Genomic DNA, 19,844 nt, shown 5'->3' on the forward strand with positions numbered 1-19,844 from the left:
CCAGATATGGGCCCTGGCGATTTTCTTTCAACGTCTGTTGGACACAAATGCCTTGGTTCACACCTTCGTGCATGGGGTCCACCACTTGTCTCAACCAGTGAGGTCTCCGTTGCCTCAGTGGGACCTCAACTTGGTGTTGTCTGTTCTTCTTCAGAAACCGCCTTTTTGAAAATATTCATGAGATTCCTTTGACACAGAAGGTAGCTTTCTTGGTAGCTATTACTTCTGCGCGCAGGGTGTTGGAGTTCGCTGCGTTGTCCTGTCATTTACCCTATCTGGTGGTTCACAGAGACAAAGTGGTGCTTTGTACCTGACAGTCATTTCTTCCTAAGCATGTCTCTTGTTTCCATTTAAATTAAGACATTGTGTTGCCTTCTTTGTGTCCTAAGCCTAAGCATCCTGAAGAGATTGCCTTACATTCTTTGGATGTGGTTCAGGCAATCTGGGTGTACCTGGTGGTGACTGAGTCGTTCCGAAAATCGGATTGTTTAGTTATCTGTACGGATGGACCCCGTAAGGGGATGGCCGTGTCTGCTGCGACCATTTCCAGATGCATCAGGCAGACGGTGCTGGTCTATTCCATTAAGGGTCAGGATCCTCCTTTCCCAGTTAAGGCGCATTCTACGAGGGCTCTTAGTGCCTTCTAGGCCTTCCATCATCAGGCGTCAGTAGTACAGGTTTGCAAGGTGGTCACCTGGTCGTCAGTGCATACTTTCACAAAATTTTATATGGTGGATGTGTTGGGATCTGCGGATGCTTCTTTTGACCACAAGGTTTTGCAGGCCGCTGTTGGAGAGATTAGTCCTCTTTGAGGGTGTATTGCAGGGGAGCTCCAGTGTTTCCTGGTTGAGCTCCTGTTTTGCCTGGTTGTCTATGTTTAGCCTTTGGGGAGTGTGTTTTCTTGCTGTGTTCTTCCCACCCCTCATGTTGACACTGCTTTGGGATGTCTCATCGGTCAAGAAGATCTGGAGTGTCCGTCAATGAACAAAAGGGAAAACTGGATTTTTGTCTTACTGTAAAATCATTTTCTCTGTAGTTCATTGGCAGACACAGCACCCGCCCCTCTAATTGAGTTGTGGTTTATGTTCTTCTGACACTGTTTGTTACAAAACTGAAGTCCTATAGCAGGAAGTGGGAGTATACCCCCTGAGACTGCCCTATAGGGGTAGTCAATTATTTTTCTGTCTAGTGTCCTACTCCTGTAGGGGGCAGCATAACCCCATTGGTTAAGAAGATCTGGTGCTGTTTCCGTCAATGAACATCAGAGAAAAGGATTTTACTAAGACAAAAATCGAGTTTTTGCCCATAGTTGTACTTTAAAAATAACAAACATGTTATACTTACCTGCTCTGTGCAGTGGTTTTGCACAGAGCAGTTCAGATCCTCCTCTTCTTGGGTCCCTCTCTGATGCTTCTGGCCCCTCCCTCCTGCTGTGTGCCCCCACAGCAGGCCGCTTGCTATAAGGCAATCAAGCCGCAGCACCGTGTGTCCATTCAGACATGGAGCTGCACCTCGGCCCCGCCCCCTCTCCTCATTGGCTGACTGACTTTGACAGCAACGGGAGCCAATGGTGCCCGCTGCTGTCCAAACCAATGAGGAGGGAGAGTCCCAGACAGCCGAGTCTCTTGTGCCACATCACTGGATCGAGATTGGGCTTAGGTAAGTATTAGGGGGGCTGCTGCACACAGGTTTTTTTTATCTTAATGCATAGAATGCATTAGGTAAAAAACCTTTTACATTTTAGAGCCACTTTAAACCCCCCCAAAAAAATGTATTCAATTTCAGCTCACCAATTCCTAGATGTGGTAGCTGCATTTGTTTTTCTTTTTTCTAGGGTTTTTTTCCTATATTTTCACTGTAATTTAGCCAGTGGTATAGGCTTCGTGCACACTAGAAAGCTAAAAACTGTTGTAAAAACGGCAGACAAAAAAAGCTAACGTTTTAGCGTATTTTTGGCTGGCGTTTAGCAGTGTTAGCCTAGAGTGTAAGCTACATTTAGTAGTTGCAGCATTAAGGAGCGGGGCCGCCGGTGTCCTTAACAACCAGTGAATATCTGGTTGTTAAGGAGTAGGCCAGGAAGCTGGCCGCCCTGTCCTTACCAACGGATAAGGCATCAGCTGTCGGGGGGGGGGGGGGGTAACATGCTGACAGCTGAATGTAAACAAAACATTGCCGGCATGTGCAAACAAAGATGACGTGGGAAATTCCATGCCCAATTTAAAAAAAAAAAAAAAAATGCATGGGTTCCCCTACCAAATCCATTCTAGATCCTTATCCAAACATGCAGCCTGGCAAGCCATGAAAGGGGTTTGCACCGCCCCCTTGTGATGACACAGAGGGAATGCTTAGTTATTTAAGAGCTGTCAGATTGCACAGATGGTGGGAGCCTTCGTCGAGACCGGAGGTTATTCTTTTTTTTGAGTTGACGTTGGTGGTGGCTGTCGCAAATGATGATGGGAACATTTATTTATTTATTTTTAATAAAGGACTTGGGTTGTGTTTTTATTAACTTTTTTTACTTTTTTTGGTGAATGAGTAGGGGTACTATATATACCCCATACTTATTCACATGGGGGGGGGGGCTGGGATCTGGGGGTCCCTTTTGTTAAAGGGGCTTTCAGATTCCAAAAAGCCTCCCGCAGACCCCCACAACCTCCAGCCAGGGTTGTAGAGAAAAGGCCCTTGTCCCTAGAGCCCCCCCCGCATGCCCCAAAGCACCCCCCCTATGTTTAGGGCATGTGGCCTAGTCTCGTTCGTCTCCCACCCTCACCCCAACCCCTTCCCTGCATGCTCAGATAAAAAAAATTTTTCCCCCATTTTTTTTTTTTTTTAACATTTTTGTATTGACAGCAATGTTTGTTTTCTTTACATTCAGCCGTCAGCGGGGAATCCCACTCATTGCTGATGACTCATGCGTTGTTAAGGACGCAGCGGCCGACTTCCAGGCCAGCTCCTTAACCACTTTAAGACCGGAAGATTTTCCCCCTTAATGACCAGGCCCTATTTTAAGATTCGGCACTGCGTTATTTTAACGGACAATTACGCGGTCGTGCAATGCTGTTCCCAAATTAAATTGACGTCCTTTTTTTCCCACAAATAGAGCTTTCATTTGGTGGCATTTGATCACCTGTGCGATTTTTTTTTTTTTTTGTTTTTTTTTTTTTTTTTTTTTTTTACTTATTTATTTTTCTGCGCTATAAAAATAAATTTTTGAAAAAAAAAATATATTTTTCACATTTTGCTCACATTTTGCTATATGACATTTAAAAAAAAAAATTTAAAAATCAAATTTTTTTTAACATTTTAGGCCAATTTGTTTTCTGCTACATATTTTTGGTAAAAAAAAAAAAAAATCGCAATAAGCGTATTTTGATTGGTTTGCGCAAAAGTTATTGCGTCTACTAACTACGGGAGAGATTTATGTCATTTTTATTGTTTTTTTTTTTTTAACTAGTAATGGCGGCAATCTGTGATTTTTAGCGGGACTGCGACATTGCGGCAGACAGATCAGACCCCTAACTGACATTTTTGACACTTTTGGGGGTACCAGTGACATTACTACAGTAATCAGAGCTAAAAATATGCACTGTTACTGTAATAATGCCATTGGCAGGGAAGGGGTTAACAGTATAGGTGATCAAGGGGTTAAATGTGACCCTAGGGGAGTGATTGTAACTGTATGGGGGTTGGGCTTCTGAGATGACCATAGAGACATGTAATCCTATATAGCAGGATCACATGAGCTCTGTGATCATCCCAGGAAGAAGGACGGTCGGCTGTGTTTACAACAGCTGACCGTCCTCTCTCAGCGGGGAATGATCAAAATCCCACCCCTCCCTCACCACCACCACCGCTGCCACTAATCTTACCCCCCTCACTGCCACTGCTGCTACCCCCTCACCACCACCGCTGCCACTAATCCCACCCCCCTCACTGCCACTGGTGCCACCTCCCTCACCACCACTGCTGCCACTAACCCCCCCCCCCTCACTGCCACTGCTGCCACCCCCTCACCACCACCGTTGCCACTAATCCACCCCCCCCCTCACTGCCACTGGTGTCACCCACCCCCCCCACCATCACCACCGCTGCCACTGATCCCACTCCCTTCACCACCACCGCTGCCCCTGATCCCACTCCCTTCACCACCACCGCTGCCACTGATCCCACCCTCTTCACCACCACTGCTGCCACTGATCCCACCTCTTTTCCCAACCACCACTGCTACTCATCCCATCCCACCACAGCTGCCTCTGATCCCACCCCCTTCACCACCACCACCACCGCTGCAACTGGCCACCCCCTTCACCACAACCACCGCTGCCACTAATCCCACCCCCTTCACCACCACTGCCACTGATCCCACCTCTTTCCCCACCACCGTTGCCACTCATACCACCCTTCACCACCACCAATGCTACTCATCCCATCCCACCTCAGCTGCCACTGATCCCCTCACCACCACCGCTGCCACTGATCATCCCCCTCACCACTGCCACTGCTCCCACTCCCTTCACCACCACCGCTGCCACTCATCCCACCCCCTTCACCACCACCACTGCTACTCATCCCATCCCGCCACCACCTCTGCTGTCACCCATCCCACCACCACCGCTGCCACTCATCCCATCCCACCATCACCGCTTCCACTGATCCCATCCCACCACCGCTGCCACTGATCCCATCCCACCACCGCTGCCACTCATCCCATATCACCACTGCTGCCACTCATCCCATCCCATCTCACCACCGCTGACAGTCATCCCATCCCATCCCACCCCATCACCGCTGCCACTCATCCCATCCCAACATCACCGCTTCCACTGATCCCATCCCACCACCGCTGCCACTGATCCCATCCCACCACCGCTGCCACTCATCCCATCTCACCACTGCTGCCACTCATCCCATCCCATCTCACCACCGCTGACAGTCATCCCATCCCACCCCAACACCGCTGACACTCATCCCATCCCACCACCACTGACTCCCATCCCATCACTGCTACCACTCATCCCATCACAGCTGCCACTGATCTCATCCCCCCCACCACCACTGCCACTGATCCCATCATGCCATTCCCCCATCACTACCACCACTGCTGCAACTCATTCCAACCCCATGCTCCAGGGGGTCCATGCCTCACCCCTGTACACCTGGAGGGGCAGCGGGGCGGCATATAGATGTTCGAATCCCCTCTCTGCTGCAGGAGTTCCTCTATATCCTGCCCCTCCTATCCAGGTGCACAGGGGTGATGCATGGGGCTGGCTCGCCCCGGTGGTTGGGGAGGGGGGGGGGGGCCTTCACGGTTTCTTGCACCTGGGCCCTGAAAGTTCTAGTTACGCCTCTGACTGGAACTCTGCTTTAATCTGTTGTTTTTCAGTTTACTTTACCAGAGCAAGCTTTCCAGAAAAACTAGCAGTTCGAGGGCTGAAACAAACCATTTACCAATGACAGGGATGCTTACAATGGGCAGCTTTTATTCAATCATGTATAACCTTTATTCCCAAAGAAAGAAAAAAACTGTTGCTTTAACAGATTATAAAGTGTTATCTGAAGTTCTGCTTCAATTTTTTTTGTCATGTCAAGCTAAATCTACTAGTGTAAAGCCAGCCATACATGGATCGAAATCACTGTGTTTCGCCAGCAGGAAAGGCTCCCCAATGGCGGAATACAATAGCGCGAGTGGAAGGAAAGAACATTTTTTTTGAATCTTCCATCAACACCTGGAGAAATTCCTCCTGTATCGCTAATGTGTTCTGCCGGCAGGGAAGACATGGAAACTTCTCTGCCAGCAGAACACACTGATTGGTGTTGCCGGCTTCTAGCTTTTGGCACTAATTGTTCTGGAAATGCCCAACATGCTGGTTGTACACAAACCGATCAATAGATTGACTTGTGTACAAGCAGGGTGCCCATACATTAGGGATGCACCGAAATGAAATTCTTGGCCGAAGCCGAATAATAATAAAATGTTTGGCCGAATACCGAACGCAGTGTTTTGCATTTTTTTCCATTTATTTTGCCAATTTTTTGTCCTCTCTCTTGTCCTCTCGTGTCTCTCTCTCTCTCTCTCTCTCTCTTTCCTCTCTCTCTCTCTCTCTCTCTTGTCCTCTCACTCTCTCTCTCTCTTGTCCTCTCATGTCTCTCTCTCTCCCTAAATGTTACTGTAGGGAATGGGATTCAGTGCACACTGCAGCCTTGTACCATAGGGTTAATGTTAGTGACACTGTAGGGATTGGGAAGGATGCTGGGAATGGAAATCAAGAAGCATGCAGGCAGCCTTGTAAATTTTAATTGCAGATACAGGGCACTGGGCAGGTCAGGGTTAATGTGGTAACATCAATTACTCAGTGACAGTCAGTCAGTGTCAGTGTGGACTCGATCAGATTATACAGTGACAGACAGTCTCTCATAGTGGTGGTAGTAGGAGGCTGGAGGTGGACTAGTAGTAGCCTGGAAAGGAGCACAGCCGCATACATACATTACTCACTCGTGCACTGCAGCCCGCCCCACACATTCAGTGAGTCTTACTCTCCTCCCTAGTTTTTTCAATGGCACATTCAGGAAGCCAATCACGCCGTGAGTAGCGGCACAGCGGAACCAATCAGGTGTGCAGGCACGCGTGATTGGTTCGCTGTGCAGCTAATCACGGCGTGATTGGCTTCCTGAATGTGCCATTGAAAAAACTAGGGAGGAGAGTAAGACTCACTGAATGCTCACCGCTGAAGTGTCCCGGCTTCCCCTGCCTAACACGGAAGTCTGTGAGTCCTCCTGTCCTCCTCCGAGTCCCTTCCCCCTGTAAGTATCGCCTACGGCCACAGAACGATAGTCAATATCATATCGACTATCGTTCAGCCCTATTATTCGGCACAAAATTATTCGGCCTTTTGACTTATTCGGCCGAACACCGAAAGTGCTATTTTTTCTATTTTCGGCCGAATAATGTTCGGCCGCCGATTATTCGGTGCATCCCTACCATACATGGGTCGAAATTTGGCTGGTCCCTGCTGAACCGGCTGAATTACAATGCATGTATCTCTGGCTTAATACAGGAAGTATTACTGGCAGGATCACCAGGTGAAAATAAAGGGAAAAAGCTTAAAAGAAAACGAATGCAGTTACTACATAGGATTGGTAGGCTGTAACATATGATATAGATATAAATTAAAATGTGCTATAGAGTAGCTACAAAACATCAAACTGTTTAAGTTTAACTCGATTTAAACAATAAACTTTAATTTAAACAATTTAAATATTGAAATTGACCAAAAAAATTCCCTTTTTTATGGGTTAAGGGTTATTAGGTTATATTCTGGATGATTGTTTAATTTATCAGTGAATGTCTTGTATTTATAGGCTGTGCAGTCAGATACAGAAACTGCTTTTTTCAGTTTTTTAAGCTGCAGAGAATTTGATGATCACATGTACCAAGAATGGCAAGTTCTTGGTAAAAAGGCTAGCAGGATTATTACTGTGTACTCCACCATTTCTAACATCCCTGGTGTTGAGTATTATAGCTATAGTGTTTTGCTAATCACGCGGCTTTAAGCTATTTATGTTAGTAATACCTTTTTAAGATATTGCAGAGAGACAGAATGGACTGTTCAGTCATAATGCGACTTTTTAATCTCTTCTTCTTTCCACAAAGTCTAAAAAAGATTTTGCGAATTGAATAATAATTTGATCCGTTAATCTTTTGAAGGTAGTAATTTTATTGTGCCCTCTCTTCTGTCTCTGCGGCACACAAATGAATAGTGCTTCATTATAGCAGACTGCATTTAATAACCATTATCCATTATCATGTAATTAAGACTCCCTGTAACGAATCATGAGGACAATGCAAAAATACATAGTACATTTCTTTAATGAACTGGAAAATGTTCATCTTGTTCTATTTAGTAATGAGTTGCTGAATAGTCATTAAAGCCACTGGAGAACAGGATGAGATGGATTCTAAAGACTGTCTTCAGCTTGTGCTTAATCTATTAGAATTAAAATTTCATCTTCTATTTTTATCAACAGCTGATTAAAAGTCATTCTGTTTGACCAAATTGATTAGAAGACCATATACAGGGGCAGCTGTTGTTTAATGAAAGTTTTTAATGAAACTGTACCAGGGAGACTGGTAATTATAGGCCTTATAAAAGCTGGAACTACTCAGCCAGCATAGAACGTTCATTGTGCGCCTGATGATTTAACGCAGTGTGGGGGTGGGGCGCCTGATATCAGCTTGCCCCTCAATATGCCACATAGCTCAGTGACTTCTGTATAATGGTCAAGGCAGAGAGCTTCTTGTTTGCCCTTCAGACAGGTGGTTAGGTGTGTAAGGGGAAACCTAGCCAAGCATGTATGTGGTCTGGTCACGTCTTTGAGGTGATTGGTGTCTAGTCACCTCTACGTATTGGGTGATGGATGAGAGATGCTCAGTTTCTGGTCTTCTCTATGTAATGGGGGGGGTGAGAGGTCAGTTTTTGTGTCTGGTCTCCTCCATGTACTGGGTGATGAGGGGTGAGAGGTGATTCTGTCTGGTCTTCCCTATATAATAGGGTATTAGAAGTGAGAGGTGACTGGTGCCTGGACTTCTCTATGGACTGGGGTATGAGGGGCTTGATATCAGGTGTCTTTGTACCGGCTGATAAAGGGTTACAGGTGAGCGGTGTCTGATCTGATCTTTGCACCTAGTGATGAAGAGTGAGAAGTGATTGGTGTCTGGCTTCTTCTATGTACCAGCTTAATAAGGGTAGGTGGTGATTAGTGTCTGGTCTCTTCTTTGTACTGGGTGATGAGAGGTGAATGGTGTAGAGCAGTGATGGTGAACCTTGGCACCCCAGATGTTTGGAAACTACATTTCCCATGATGCTCCACTACGCTACAAAGTGCATGAGCATCATGGGCAATGTAGTTCCAAAACATCTGGGGTGCCAAGGTTTGCCATCACTGGTGTAGGATCTATTCCATGTAATGATTAAGCACAAGATGTATGTGTGAAACGCGTCTACGAGACTTCATGCTGGTGTCTTTGGTGTCATCATTTGCAACTTTTGGAAATAAAGGTATTTGAAACCTATTGGAATCCCTGGATGTGCGGCTAATTCTTTTCCTACAAGTATTCCATGTTACTGGTGATGAAGAGAGAGCTAATTGGTGTCTGGTCTGTTCCCTGTTCCAGGTGATGGGAGTGGTGAGAGGTGATTTGTGTCTGGCCTCTTCTATGTACCGAGTGATTATGGATGAGAGATGATTGGTATCTGGTCTCTTCTATGTACCAAGTGAGAGGTAATTGGTATCTGGTCTCTTCTAGGTACTGGGTGTTGAGGAGTGAGAGATAATTGATGTCTTGCTTCCTCTGGGTATCAGTTGGTGAAGGATAAGAGATGATTAGTATTTGGTCTCTTCTGTATACTGGGTGATGATTGGTGTAGTGTCTGTTCCATGATTCAGGTGATGAGGAATGAGAGGTGATTGGTGACTGGTCTCCTTTGTGTTCTGGGTGAGAGATGATATGTGTTTGGGGTCTGGCCTTATCCATGTTTTAGGTGATGAGGGGGAGAAGTTAGTGGTGTAGGATGTCCTTCATGTTCTGGGTGATGAGGCGCGGGAAGCGATTAGTGCTTGGCCTTCTCTATGTTCAAGTGATGTCCAAGTGATGAGTGAAAGGTGATTGCTGTAGGGTTTCTTCCAGTACCAGGTCTGGTCTATTCTGTGTACCAGATGAAGAGGGGCGAAAGGTGATTAGTTTCTGAAGTAACTGCATGTATAGGATTGTGTATATGGGATTGTATGGTTGGATTTTCATTACCGTTTTGTTTTTTTTTTGTTTTTTTTTTTTATTGGTTGAGCCAGATGGACTTGTCTTTTTTCAACCTGACTAACTATGTATTTATATATGTAATGGGTGATTGAGAAGTGATTGGTGCCTAGCGTCCTCCTATGTTCTGGGTGATGATGATTGAGAGATGATTGGTATCTGGCTTGGCCTTTTCTATTTACCAGGTGATAAGTTGTGAAAAGTGATTGGTGTCTGGTCTAAATTGTGTACCAGATTATTGGGGTGAGAAGTGATTGGTGTACAGTAGGGATCGACCGATTATCGGAGGGCCGATATTCACTTCTCCCGATATATTGGTATCGGCCCCGGAACTTGCCGATATTACTGTATTACTGATATTGTTGTGACGTCATTGCGTATATTGCGCCTCCGCGCACTGGGCCTAACCGTCAGGACTAGTCAGAGGGTAACACAGCCATACAGTCACCCACCCACGGCAGCCCGGTGCCATCCAGCCACCCACACCCACATGCCCTGTACCAGCCAGCCACCCACAGTCCCTGTACCAGACAGCCACCCACCACAGGGTGCCAGCCAGCACCCACCCACCACAGAGTGCCAGCAAACCAGCCAGCCACCCACAGGCCCTGTACCAGCCAGCCACCCACAGGCCCTGTACCAGCCAGCCACCCACAGCCCCTGTGCCAGCCAGCCACCCACCACAGGGTACCAGACAGCCAGCCACCCGCCACAGGGTGCCAGACAGCCAGCTACAGGCACTGTACCAGACAGCCACCCACAGCCCCTGTGCCAGCCAGCCACCCACCCACCACAGAATGCCAGCAAGCCAGCCACCCGCCACAGGGTGCCAGCCAGCCACCCACAGGCCCTATACCAGCCAGCCACCCACAGGCCCTGTACCAGCCAGCCACCCACCACAGGGTCCCAGCAAGCCAACCACCCGCCACAGGGTACCAGCCACCCACAGCCCCTGTGCCAGCCAGCCACCCACCACAGGGTCCCAGCAAGCCAGCCACCCGCCACAGGGTGCCAGCCAGCCACAGGCCCTGTACCAGCCAGCCACAGGCCCTGTACCAGCCAGCCAGCCACAGGCCCTGTACCAGCCAGCCAGCCACAGGCCCTGTACCAGCCAGCCAGCCACAGGCCCTGTACTAGCCAGCCACCCACAGCCCCTGTGCCAGCCAGCCACCCACCACAGGGTGCCAGCCAGCCAATCACCACAGGGTGCCAGACACTCCTTACCACAGGATGCCAGCCAGCCAGTTTTTTTTTTTAACCCTATATTAAATTTTAGTAGTGTCTTTCAAATTTCAGTGGAAATGGATACAGATAGAAAAAGTAAAAGTGTGATCCGGGACTATTTCTCGTCTCCATCTCCAGGAAAAGCAGCAGTGTGCAACACGTGCACAAACAATGTAAGCATGGGATCAGCAATTGCAAAAATCAAAAATACGTCAAATCGAAGAGTTCATTATGTTAAATTATATAATGCAGCATAGAAAAAACACAATGAATCACAAGGTGAAATGCCAGTATCCCAGGCAACAATAACAGATATGTTTCAGAAAAAAAACAGGTGGCTATATTCGGATGGAAGATTCCAACTGCTGGACAGAGTAATCACAGAGATGATGGTCACTGATAACCAGCCATTTACAATGGTGTCTGACTCTGAATTTAAGCAGTTGATTTCCATAGTTGAGCCAAGTTACACACTGAAGAGTGACAAGTATTATCGAACTGAAATTCTGGGAAAGATTCACCAAAAGGTCGTTGAGAAAGTAAAGGCTATGCTGAAACCAGAGAATGCTGGCAATTCACTCTCATTCATGAATGAGATAAACGCTGGATGGCACCGGGCTGCTGTGGGTGGGTGACCGTATGGCTGTGTTACACTCCCGACTAGTCCTGACGGTTAGGCCCAGTGCGCGGAGGCGCAATATACGCAATGTCGTCACGACAATATTAGTAATATCGGCAAGTTCCGATACCAATATATCGGGAGAAGTGAATATCGGCCCTCCGATAATCGGTCGATCCCTACTGTACACCAATCACTTCTCACCCCAATAACCTGGTACACCATTTAGACCAGACACCAATAACTTTTCACAACTTATCACCTGGTAAATAGAAAAGGCTTCTTAGCTATAGGTCATGAGAGATGAGAGGTATGTCTGGTCTCCTGTATGTACTGGGTGATGAGCGAGAAGGAATTGGTGTCTGGTCTATTCTGTGTACAGTACAAGGTGATGAGGGGTGATTGGTGTCTGGTTTCCTCTTTGTTCCGGGTGATGGTAAGACATTGGTGTCTGATCTCTTCCATGTTTTGTTCCAGTGATGAGGAGTGAGAGATGAGTAGTGTAGGATCTCCTTTGTGTTGTGGATGATGAGAAGTGAGAGATGATTAGTGTTTGGTCTTCTCTATGTTCCAAGTGATGAAGGGTGATTGTTATAGGGTTTCTTCTAAGTATTGGTTGATGATGATTGGGAGGTGAATGGTATCTGGTCTCTTCTACGTACCAGATCACAAGGGGCCAAAGGTGATTGGTGACTCATTTTATCAAGTACAGGGTCACGAGGAGTGAAAAGTGATTGGATCCTGGCTTCTTCTTCGTGTCCTGGTTGATGAGGAGTTAGAGATGATTGGTGTAGGGCGTCTTCCATTTTCCTGGTGATGAGGAAACAGATGATTGGTGTATGATCTCTTCCTAGTAATAGGTCATGACAGGTGTGTTGTGTTTCCGGTCTCCTGTATGTACTGGGTGCTAAACAGTGAGAAGTGATTGATGTCTGATCTTTTCAATTTACTAGCTGATGAGGGGTGATTGGTGTTTGGTCTCCTCTGTGTTCCAGGTGATGGTAAGTGATTGGTGTCTGGTCTCTTCCACCTTTTTGGTTGATGAAGTGGTATAGGGCCTTGTTCATGTTTGGATAATGATCAGTCATAGTTGATTGATGTCTGGTCTCCTCTGTTCTGGGTGATGAGGGTTGAGCTGACTGGTGTTTGGTCTCCTCCATGTTCTGGGTGAAGAGGGGTTTTTGATCCTTGAATTCATGTGTGCTTCGGGTGAAGTGGATTAAGGGAAATTTGTGTTTTGATCTTCTCTATTTGCCTGCCTTTTTTTTTTTTTTTTTTTTACAACAGCGTATTATTTGGTGTGTTATCTTTAATGTTTACATCATTTCAGGAACAATCTTTTTACTGATCACAGTATTCCACTTTTACAGATATTGTATTTTGCTGTTTTACTTCTATGAAAAAAGCCTTCAAGTGGAGAAAACTGCACAAAAACAGCAAAAAGAACAATGAACCAACCTTGGGGAAATGCCTTTTTACTGTTTTTCTTCAAAATGTAAAAATATTGAACTTCAGCTGAAGAAGAATGTGCTTAATAAAAATGAAATTTTGGAGGGAAAAAGAGGGGACATAACTGATCTTGTTTATGAATAGGTGAACCATATTAGGGAAATGGATTTTGCCTTTTAAAATGGTGTAATCCAAAAAAACTGGGCAAAACTATTCTTTTAGATTTTTCCCATAAATATAAAAGAATAAAATCGTAGAAGAAACTACCAAAGTAACATTCTATTTTGCCACTTTTTTTTTTTTTAAGCAAAGTGAGATAAAACCACCTGTAGTTGTTCTAACTCTGAAGACACAGAAATGGCCAGAATTACTGACTGATGCCATCATGCCATCATAACGCTCTCTGTCCATCTCATTGCAGGTTCTGATTTCATCAAAACTTCCACTGGGAAGGAATCTGTAAATGCTACTTACCCTGTCGCCTTAGTCATGGTTCGAGCAATTCGGGATTATTACTGGAAGACTGGCATAAAGGTAAATCTGGTTCAGGGGAGGAAGGTTCATGCTGTTAAAAGCTGTGGTTTTCACCAAAATGTAAAACAGGCGAGATAGTGACGCTCCTGTCACACAGGAGTGAGGTGTACTGTAGTACTGCAGATGGGGAAGACACAGTGGTGGTTCTAAGGGACTAAGGAAATGACTGTCCAGTCCCTCAGGATGGGGATGGGCATCTGGTCCCTTAGAAGGGGAATGTGGGTCCAGTAGCTTAGGAGCTAGTTGGCCACATGGCTCCTTCCAGTAATTCTGGAAGAGAATGTCGGTCCAGTTACTCAGGAGGGGAATGGTAGTCTGGCCATTTGGGAAGGGGTAGTGGTTGTGTAACATGGAACAGAGTGATGCTTCTTTTACACTGGATAGAGCAAGCAGTTCCATAGCAGAGGAGTTGTATAGGTTAGACAGCAGTAATGGTAATTCTGTGGCATTCAAGGGTGTGGTAAGTATGTTGCAGAGGAAGAACACACAGGATGGAAATGAGGGTCCTGCCCTACAGTGTAGTGAGTGCACTTTTACACAGTGGGGGGGGGGGGTGTATTAGAAGTGTGAGGGTAGATGGCAATCATGCCTAATAAGAGGAGAGTGATATTGTTGTCAGATATGAGGGAAGGCAGGTATGATGGTCCTGTCACTTGGAGGTTGGGGCTACATTTGTGTCAGATGGGGTTGGTGGTTGTGTCAGATACAGTATGAGGGAAAGTGATGATCCTGTTTGCTATTTTATTTGAGGATTATTTTGTCTTCTGTTAGGTAGGGTTTAAGCCCGCTGGAGGCATTCGCAGTGCGAAGGAGGCTTTGGTCTGGCTGTCACTGATCAAGGAAGAGCTTGGCGATGAGTGGCTAATGCCCGGACTTTTCCGTATTGGAGCCAGTACACTGTTGGCGGATATTGAAAGACAGGTACAGTAGAGTGCTGCATGATTTGTTTGAACTCCACATATTTGTGAACTTTGATCCCAGCTCAAATCAGCTCAAATCAGAATTAACATAATTGCATTTGTCTTTAGTCTAAAGCAAAAGTATTTTTTAAAATGTATTTGTTTTTTTGTAATTTATTTTATAGTATTCATTGTTAACACGGCTGTTTTGACTTTTGGGACAGATCTACCATCACGTGACAGGCAGGTACGCAGCGTACCATGACCTCCCAATGGCTTGAGTGGCCGAGGTACGAGTGGGCAGAAGAAGAAGCTGAAGGAAGAAATTAGAGACTTAATGAATACCTCATAAGAAATGTTTATCCTCAGGACTTAATTGGACTATTCTGGGATGGCCCCTCCCTCCTGTGTTTGCCATTCTCCCCATCCGGGCCATAGGAGAGGCAGCAGTGTCTTCAGAGATAGCGTTGTCTACATTCCTTCACCCTGAAGCATAGGGTACTCTTTCCTACCTTAATTCTGATGGGAAGGCACTCCCTCCTTTTCACCTTCATTCTAAGGATACTGTGCTTCCCTCTACCTTTTGCTCTGATGAGATGGCGCTCCTTTCCGCCATCGCTCTGATGAGAGAGAGCTGCCTGTGCTCAGGCTTTAGCTCTCACACAGAGAGGGGTGTGACTGATGTGATAAACAACCTTGAATTTGAAATTAACCTGATTCCCATCCTGCTGGAATGACAACTCCTATCAGTATGGTTTCCAAGAAAAACTGTCATTGGCTGGTTTCCACTGTGGTGTTCATGGGATGTACAGCATTTAGTAGGGGCTTCCTTCTTTCATTTGTTAGCTTGTAAAGGACATTTAGCACTTGTAACTGTTGTCATTCTAAATCTGAACATTAATCAGTAAACTGATTTTCTTCTACCTCTTCTGATCTGTTCTGATATTATTATATCTTCAGCAGAATGTTTTATAAAACATATGCATCAAATTGTGACTTGTAGCAGTTTCGCTGAGCCAAACTCAGTTCATGCATTGATTTTGTCAGTAAAATGACTTCTAACGTAATTCCTGTGCAGTATGCAGTGGGGTTGATTGTGGCTCGGTTCACATATATGCGAATACGATGTGCTTTTAACAGCAAATGATTCATAAACCTGTGAATCGGAGCCGGTTCACAAATGTGCAGGGCGGCCGCGATGTGGTTTTAAAAAGGGTCCTGTGCGATTTTGGGTCTGGTTCAGGCCCAATTTCAGGTAAAATTCGCACCTGAATCACACCTGAACCGGTGAACAGAACCCGACTGCTGCACTGAAACCGCGGCCACATATTTGTGAACCCAGCCTTACTAAAAGAGAGTGCAAAATCTGGTGCAGCTCTGCATAGAAACCAATCAGCTTGCAGGTTTTATTGTCAAAGCGTAAATTACCTAACAAGCTGAAGTTAGAAGCTGATTGGCTATCATGCACAGCTGTACCAGATTTTGTACTCTCCAGTTTTAGTAAATCAACCCCAGTGTGTTCGCTATGTTGATGTGTTCCTTACACAGTGTGTGTGCTATGTAGATGTGTCATGTAAGATGGGTGTGTTACATTGGTATGGTACATATGGTTCATGCGAGTGTGTCATAGTATGTGATGGGTGCAGTATATGAGTGTATGTACAATTCTATATCTTGAGGGTGCAGCACATTGGGATGTTGTTTACTGTAGATGTGGTATGTTGGAATGTTGTATACTGTGGATGTGGTACATTGGGGAGTTATATACTGTGGGTGTAGTATGTTAAGGTATTAAATACTGTGGGTGCGTTGTGTTTGGATGGTATAATCTATGGGTGAGGTACCTTGGGATGTTGTATATGCTGTGGGTCCAGTATGTTGGGATGTTATATACTGTGGGTGTGGTAAGTCGAAATGCTATACGCTGTGGTTACAGTACATCACCATCTTATACACTGTGGGTACAGTACCTCAGGATGTTAAACAATGTGGGTATGGTACATCAGGATGTTATACTGTGGGTTTGGTACCTTGGGATGTTATACACTGTGGGCGCTGTATGTTTGGATGTTATATGCTGTCGGTATGGTAGATCAGGATGTTAAATACTGTGGGTGTGGTATGTCTGATGTTGTACACTGTGTGTGCAGTACATCCATGTTATGGTGTTTTGTGTTCAACCTCTCCCTTCTGATTTGGTATATAAAGCGATGGATGCATGTACCATTCCTAACTTGTTCTGGCAGGGGCTGCTATTATTTCCACACATTTACAGTAAATATCAGTAAAGTAAAACAATTGAGCAGCAGGATATATTTTTGTTCAGTGCTCACTTGGGGATGCCCCAATTACGGGGCCTACTGAGTCTGCGAATGCTGGGCATTCAGTGTATTTCTCCTAGAAGACCGTTACCAAAGAGCCTCCATTGCTTCACCATCTTCCCACATGTAGAGTGGATGGATGGATGGAGACGTCGATGACGAGGATAATACCCAAGGTCACCACACAGGAATAGCAACAGAGGAACAAAAAGTGGTGGGAAAGAGTAGGTAAACGACTACAATCCTTCATACATAGAGGATGATGAGGTCCTTTATCTTGGGTGACAGATAACTGTCCACAGACACCAATCCTGGAGCTCCCTACCCAGCTATTTATTTTTTTTTTCCTCTTTTCTTTCTATTCTTTATCCCAGCGACTTGTGTTGCCCCTTCGACATAGAAGGCCCAGTTGTTTGGTTGATCATAAGCTTCTAGAGTGTAGAATGAATTTGGAAGAGTCCCTGTAAAGCCCCGTACACACGTACCGATTGTCGGCCGTAAATATTCGGCCGACGACCGATTGTAGGCTTGTTAATATGATGCTTCCGACAGCCGACAGCGCATTTTCGGCCGAACAGAATCTGTCGTGCAGGCATTAAAATTTTTGTTGGCCAACACCAGAACGGCCGATTGTTCGCCAGTCAGTACAGATTTCGGCCGACAGACAGCAGATTAGCAAGACTGGGCATGCTCAGAAAAGAAAAAAGACAAGGAAAGTTAACCATCACATGACATCACTTCTGCAGTCGGCTGTTGTTGGCCGACAAAATGCGTGTGCAGTCTTTTGCAGTTTTCAACAGACACGACAGCCCTGGACAAAAGACGGCCGATCATTCGGCCGACGATCGGTACGTGTGTACGAGGCTTAAGAGATACGAGTTGGTATCACTGTGCAAGTTGTCCGCTTCTGTTCCCTGCAGGGCCTTTTTTCCATTTGGTAAAGATAAAGTTTATTTTCCAGAAGTTGCATTCATTTTGCATTGCATATATTAGAGGTATTATACAAAGCACAATAGGTTTAGGGCAGGTATACATAAGAGTTAAAGCCTGTACACACAAAAAATCAGAAGTAAAATTTTGTCCGATTTTCAGATTGTTAGTATGTATAGTGCTTTCGACAGCCGATTAGGGATTTTCGTGCGTCAAAAACTGGATGTGTAGGCCATAAAATTTTTATCGTACGTCAACACAACGTCCGATTTTCGTTTTTTATTTGAATAGTTTTTGTCCCAAAAAAATCATAAGAGCAAGACTACCCATGCTCGGAAACTAAAGAATACATACAAAACAATTAAACACATGACATCACTTCTGAAGTTGAATTCTGTCGTAGGAGAATTTAACCTCTTCACTTTCCATATAAGACTAGCATGCAAAAAAACTAAAGAAAATGCGTCTGATAATCTGATCGTTTGTATGAGGCTTTAGACAGTGCATATGGGTCAAGGGGTGAGATTCGGTTGTGGTTAGGGGGGGATTAGGGTTATGGCTGTTTTAGGGTTGGGGGAGGTTGGGTTAAGGTTTCAAACTCAAGTTAGGGTTAGACTGTATACAGTATAGCGATTGTGGTTCAGTTGTACCTGGGGTTTTAAGGTTTTGGGTATGGATGGCTTAGTGTTAATGAAAGGTTTCAGAATCAGATTGAGGGGCATGCTGTGCCTAGGGGTCAGGGGAAAAAGTCAGTTTTAGCTAGGAGATTAAGATTATGGTTAGGTTAGGTAAAGTTTCGGGCTCAGATTAGTGTTAGGCTGGGCTCAGGAGTCAGGTGTGAGATTTATGTGTGGTTAGAGGCAGTTTAGGGAAAAGTTTACATTGCAGATTGGGGCTAGGTTGTGCGCAGTGGTCAGGGGTGGAATCCAGTTGAAGTTGGGGGACTTGGGGTCATGACTGGGTTAGGAATACATTTTTTTCTCCAAATAGGAGAGGTTTACCACTAGGTTTAGATTAGGGGTAAGGGGCAGGTTAGGGATGCATTTTTTGCTCAGATTAGGGTTTGACTGTGCATAGGAGTCATGAGTGAGATTCAGTTGGGTTTGGGAGAGGTTTAAGGGTCAGATTACAATTATGCAGCACATAGGGGTCAGGGATAGGATTCCGTTGTGGTTGGGGGAATTAGAGCTAGATTTGTATGCATGTATAGCTGATTACAGCATTTAACTCACTGTTACCTAGAAGTCTGCAATGCCTCTATACTAATCAAGTCTAATCTAAGCAGAGAAGCTCCACCCTGTAAGGTCTCCATCCAGAAAATGTTTTCTGCAAAATGTTTTCCAGTATTGAAGATTTTCTGAACATTTTTCTCAGTACCTGGCGATACAAAGGTTCAGTCACATTGATGTTCGGCAATCTCTTTCTTGCTCTTTAATGAATGTTGTTCTAAAGAAAACAAACGTGTTTCATGTTGTTCCTTTATGGATACAATGTTTTCTTGCAGTCACAGAACATTGGCGAAGCTGATGAGTTCCTACATAATTCAGTTTGCGGAGAGCCGTCCCCGCTGGGAGAAATTCCGACTGGCTACTGTTACTAGGCACTCGGCATATACATCTGGCTCTTAATTGTAAACAAAGTATATTTATCTCTCCTCTTAGTGCCGGGTGGCGCGGTGACACGCCGGCGATTCTGAGGAGCTCCATGAGCACAATAACAAGGTATGCCGGGCAGATTACTCCGGCTTTGTTTTCCTTTCTGAGAAGACTCCTTTGTTTAATAATGTATTTCTAGAAGAGAAGCAGAAATCTTCTTTCATGTCTCCTCTGTCCCAGCGCTGACACAGGAGCTCACGTTGGCTAATTGCCAGCCGGAGAGCGCAGCGTTCAACTTTGTAACATCAGGTGCAGAAAAACGAGCCTTTCGCCTGATAAATATTTCAGCTTCCAAACAAGAGAAAGAGGCAGCGAACGGATCCGCCGGGAAAGGCTGACTGATATTTTCTACTAATAGCCAATAGGCTGAAGCGGATCACAGGCCTGTCTCCTCTAACTGGG

The 19,844-nt window shown here is 45.4% G+C and overlaps 1 protein-coding gene across 1 annotated transcript in view; it reads left to right on the forward strand.

Annotated features, from left to right (window-relative positions):
• Positions 1-15,127, forward strand: part of DERA (deoxyribose-phosphate aldolase) — a 69,502-nt gene extending 54,375 nt beyond the window's left edge. The window contains exons 7-9 of the mRNA XM_082255449.1: positions 13,525-13,637; positions 14,409-14,558; positions 14,761-15,127. Of these exons, the coding sequence (XP_082111575.1) occupies positions 13,525-13,637; positions 14,409-14,558; positions 14,761-14,817 (320 nt within the window). The 3' untranslated portion in view covers positions 14,818-15,127. The remainder of the gene's footprint in view (positions 1-13,524; positions 13,638-14,408; positions 14,559-14,760) is intronic.
• Positions 15,128-19,844: the final 4,717 nt, after the last annotated feature.

Source organism: Pelophylax lessonae (assembly GCF_965119305.1).
Source record: "Pelophylax lessonae genome assembly, chromosome: 4".
Classification (NCBI taxonomy): Eukaryota; Metazoa; Chordata; class Amphibia; order Anura; family Ranidae; genus Pelophylax; species Pelophylax lessonae.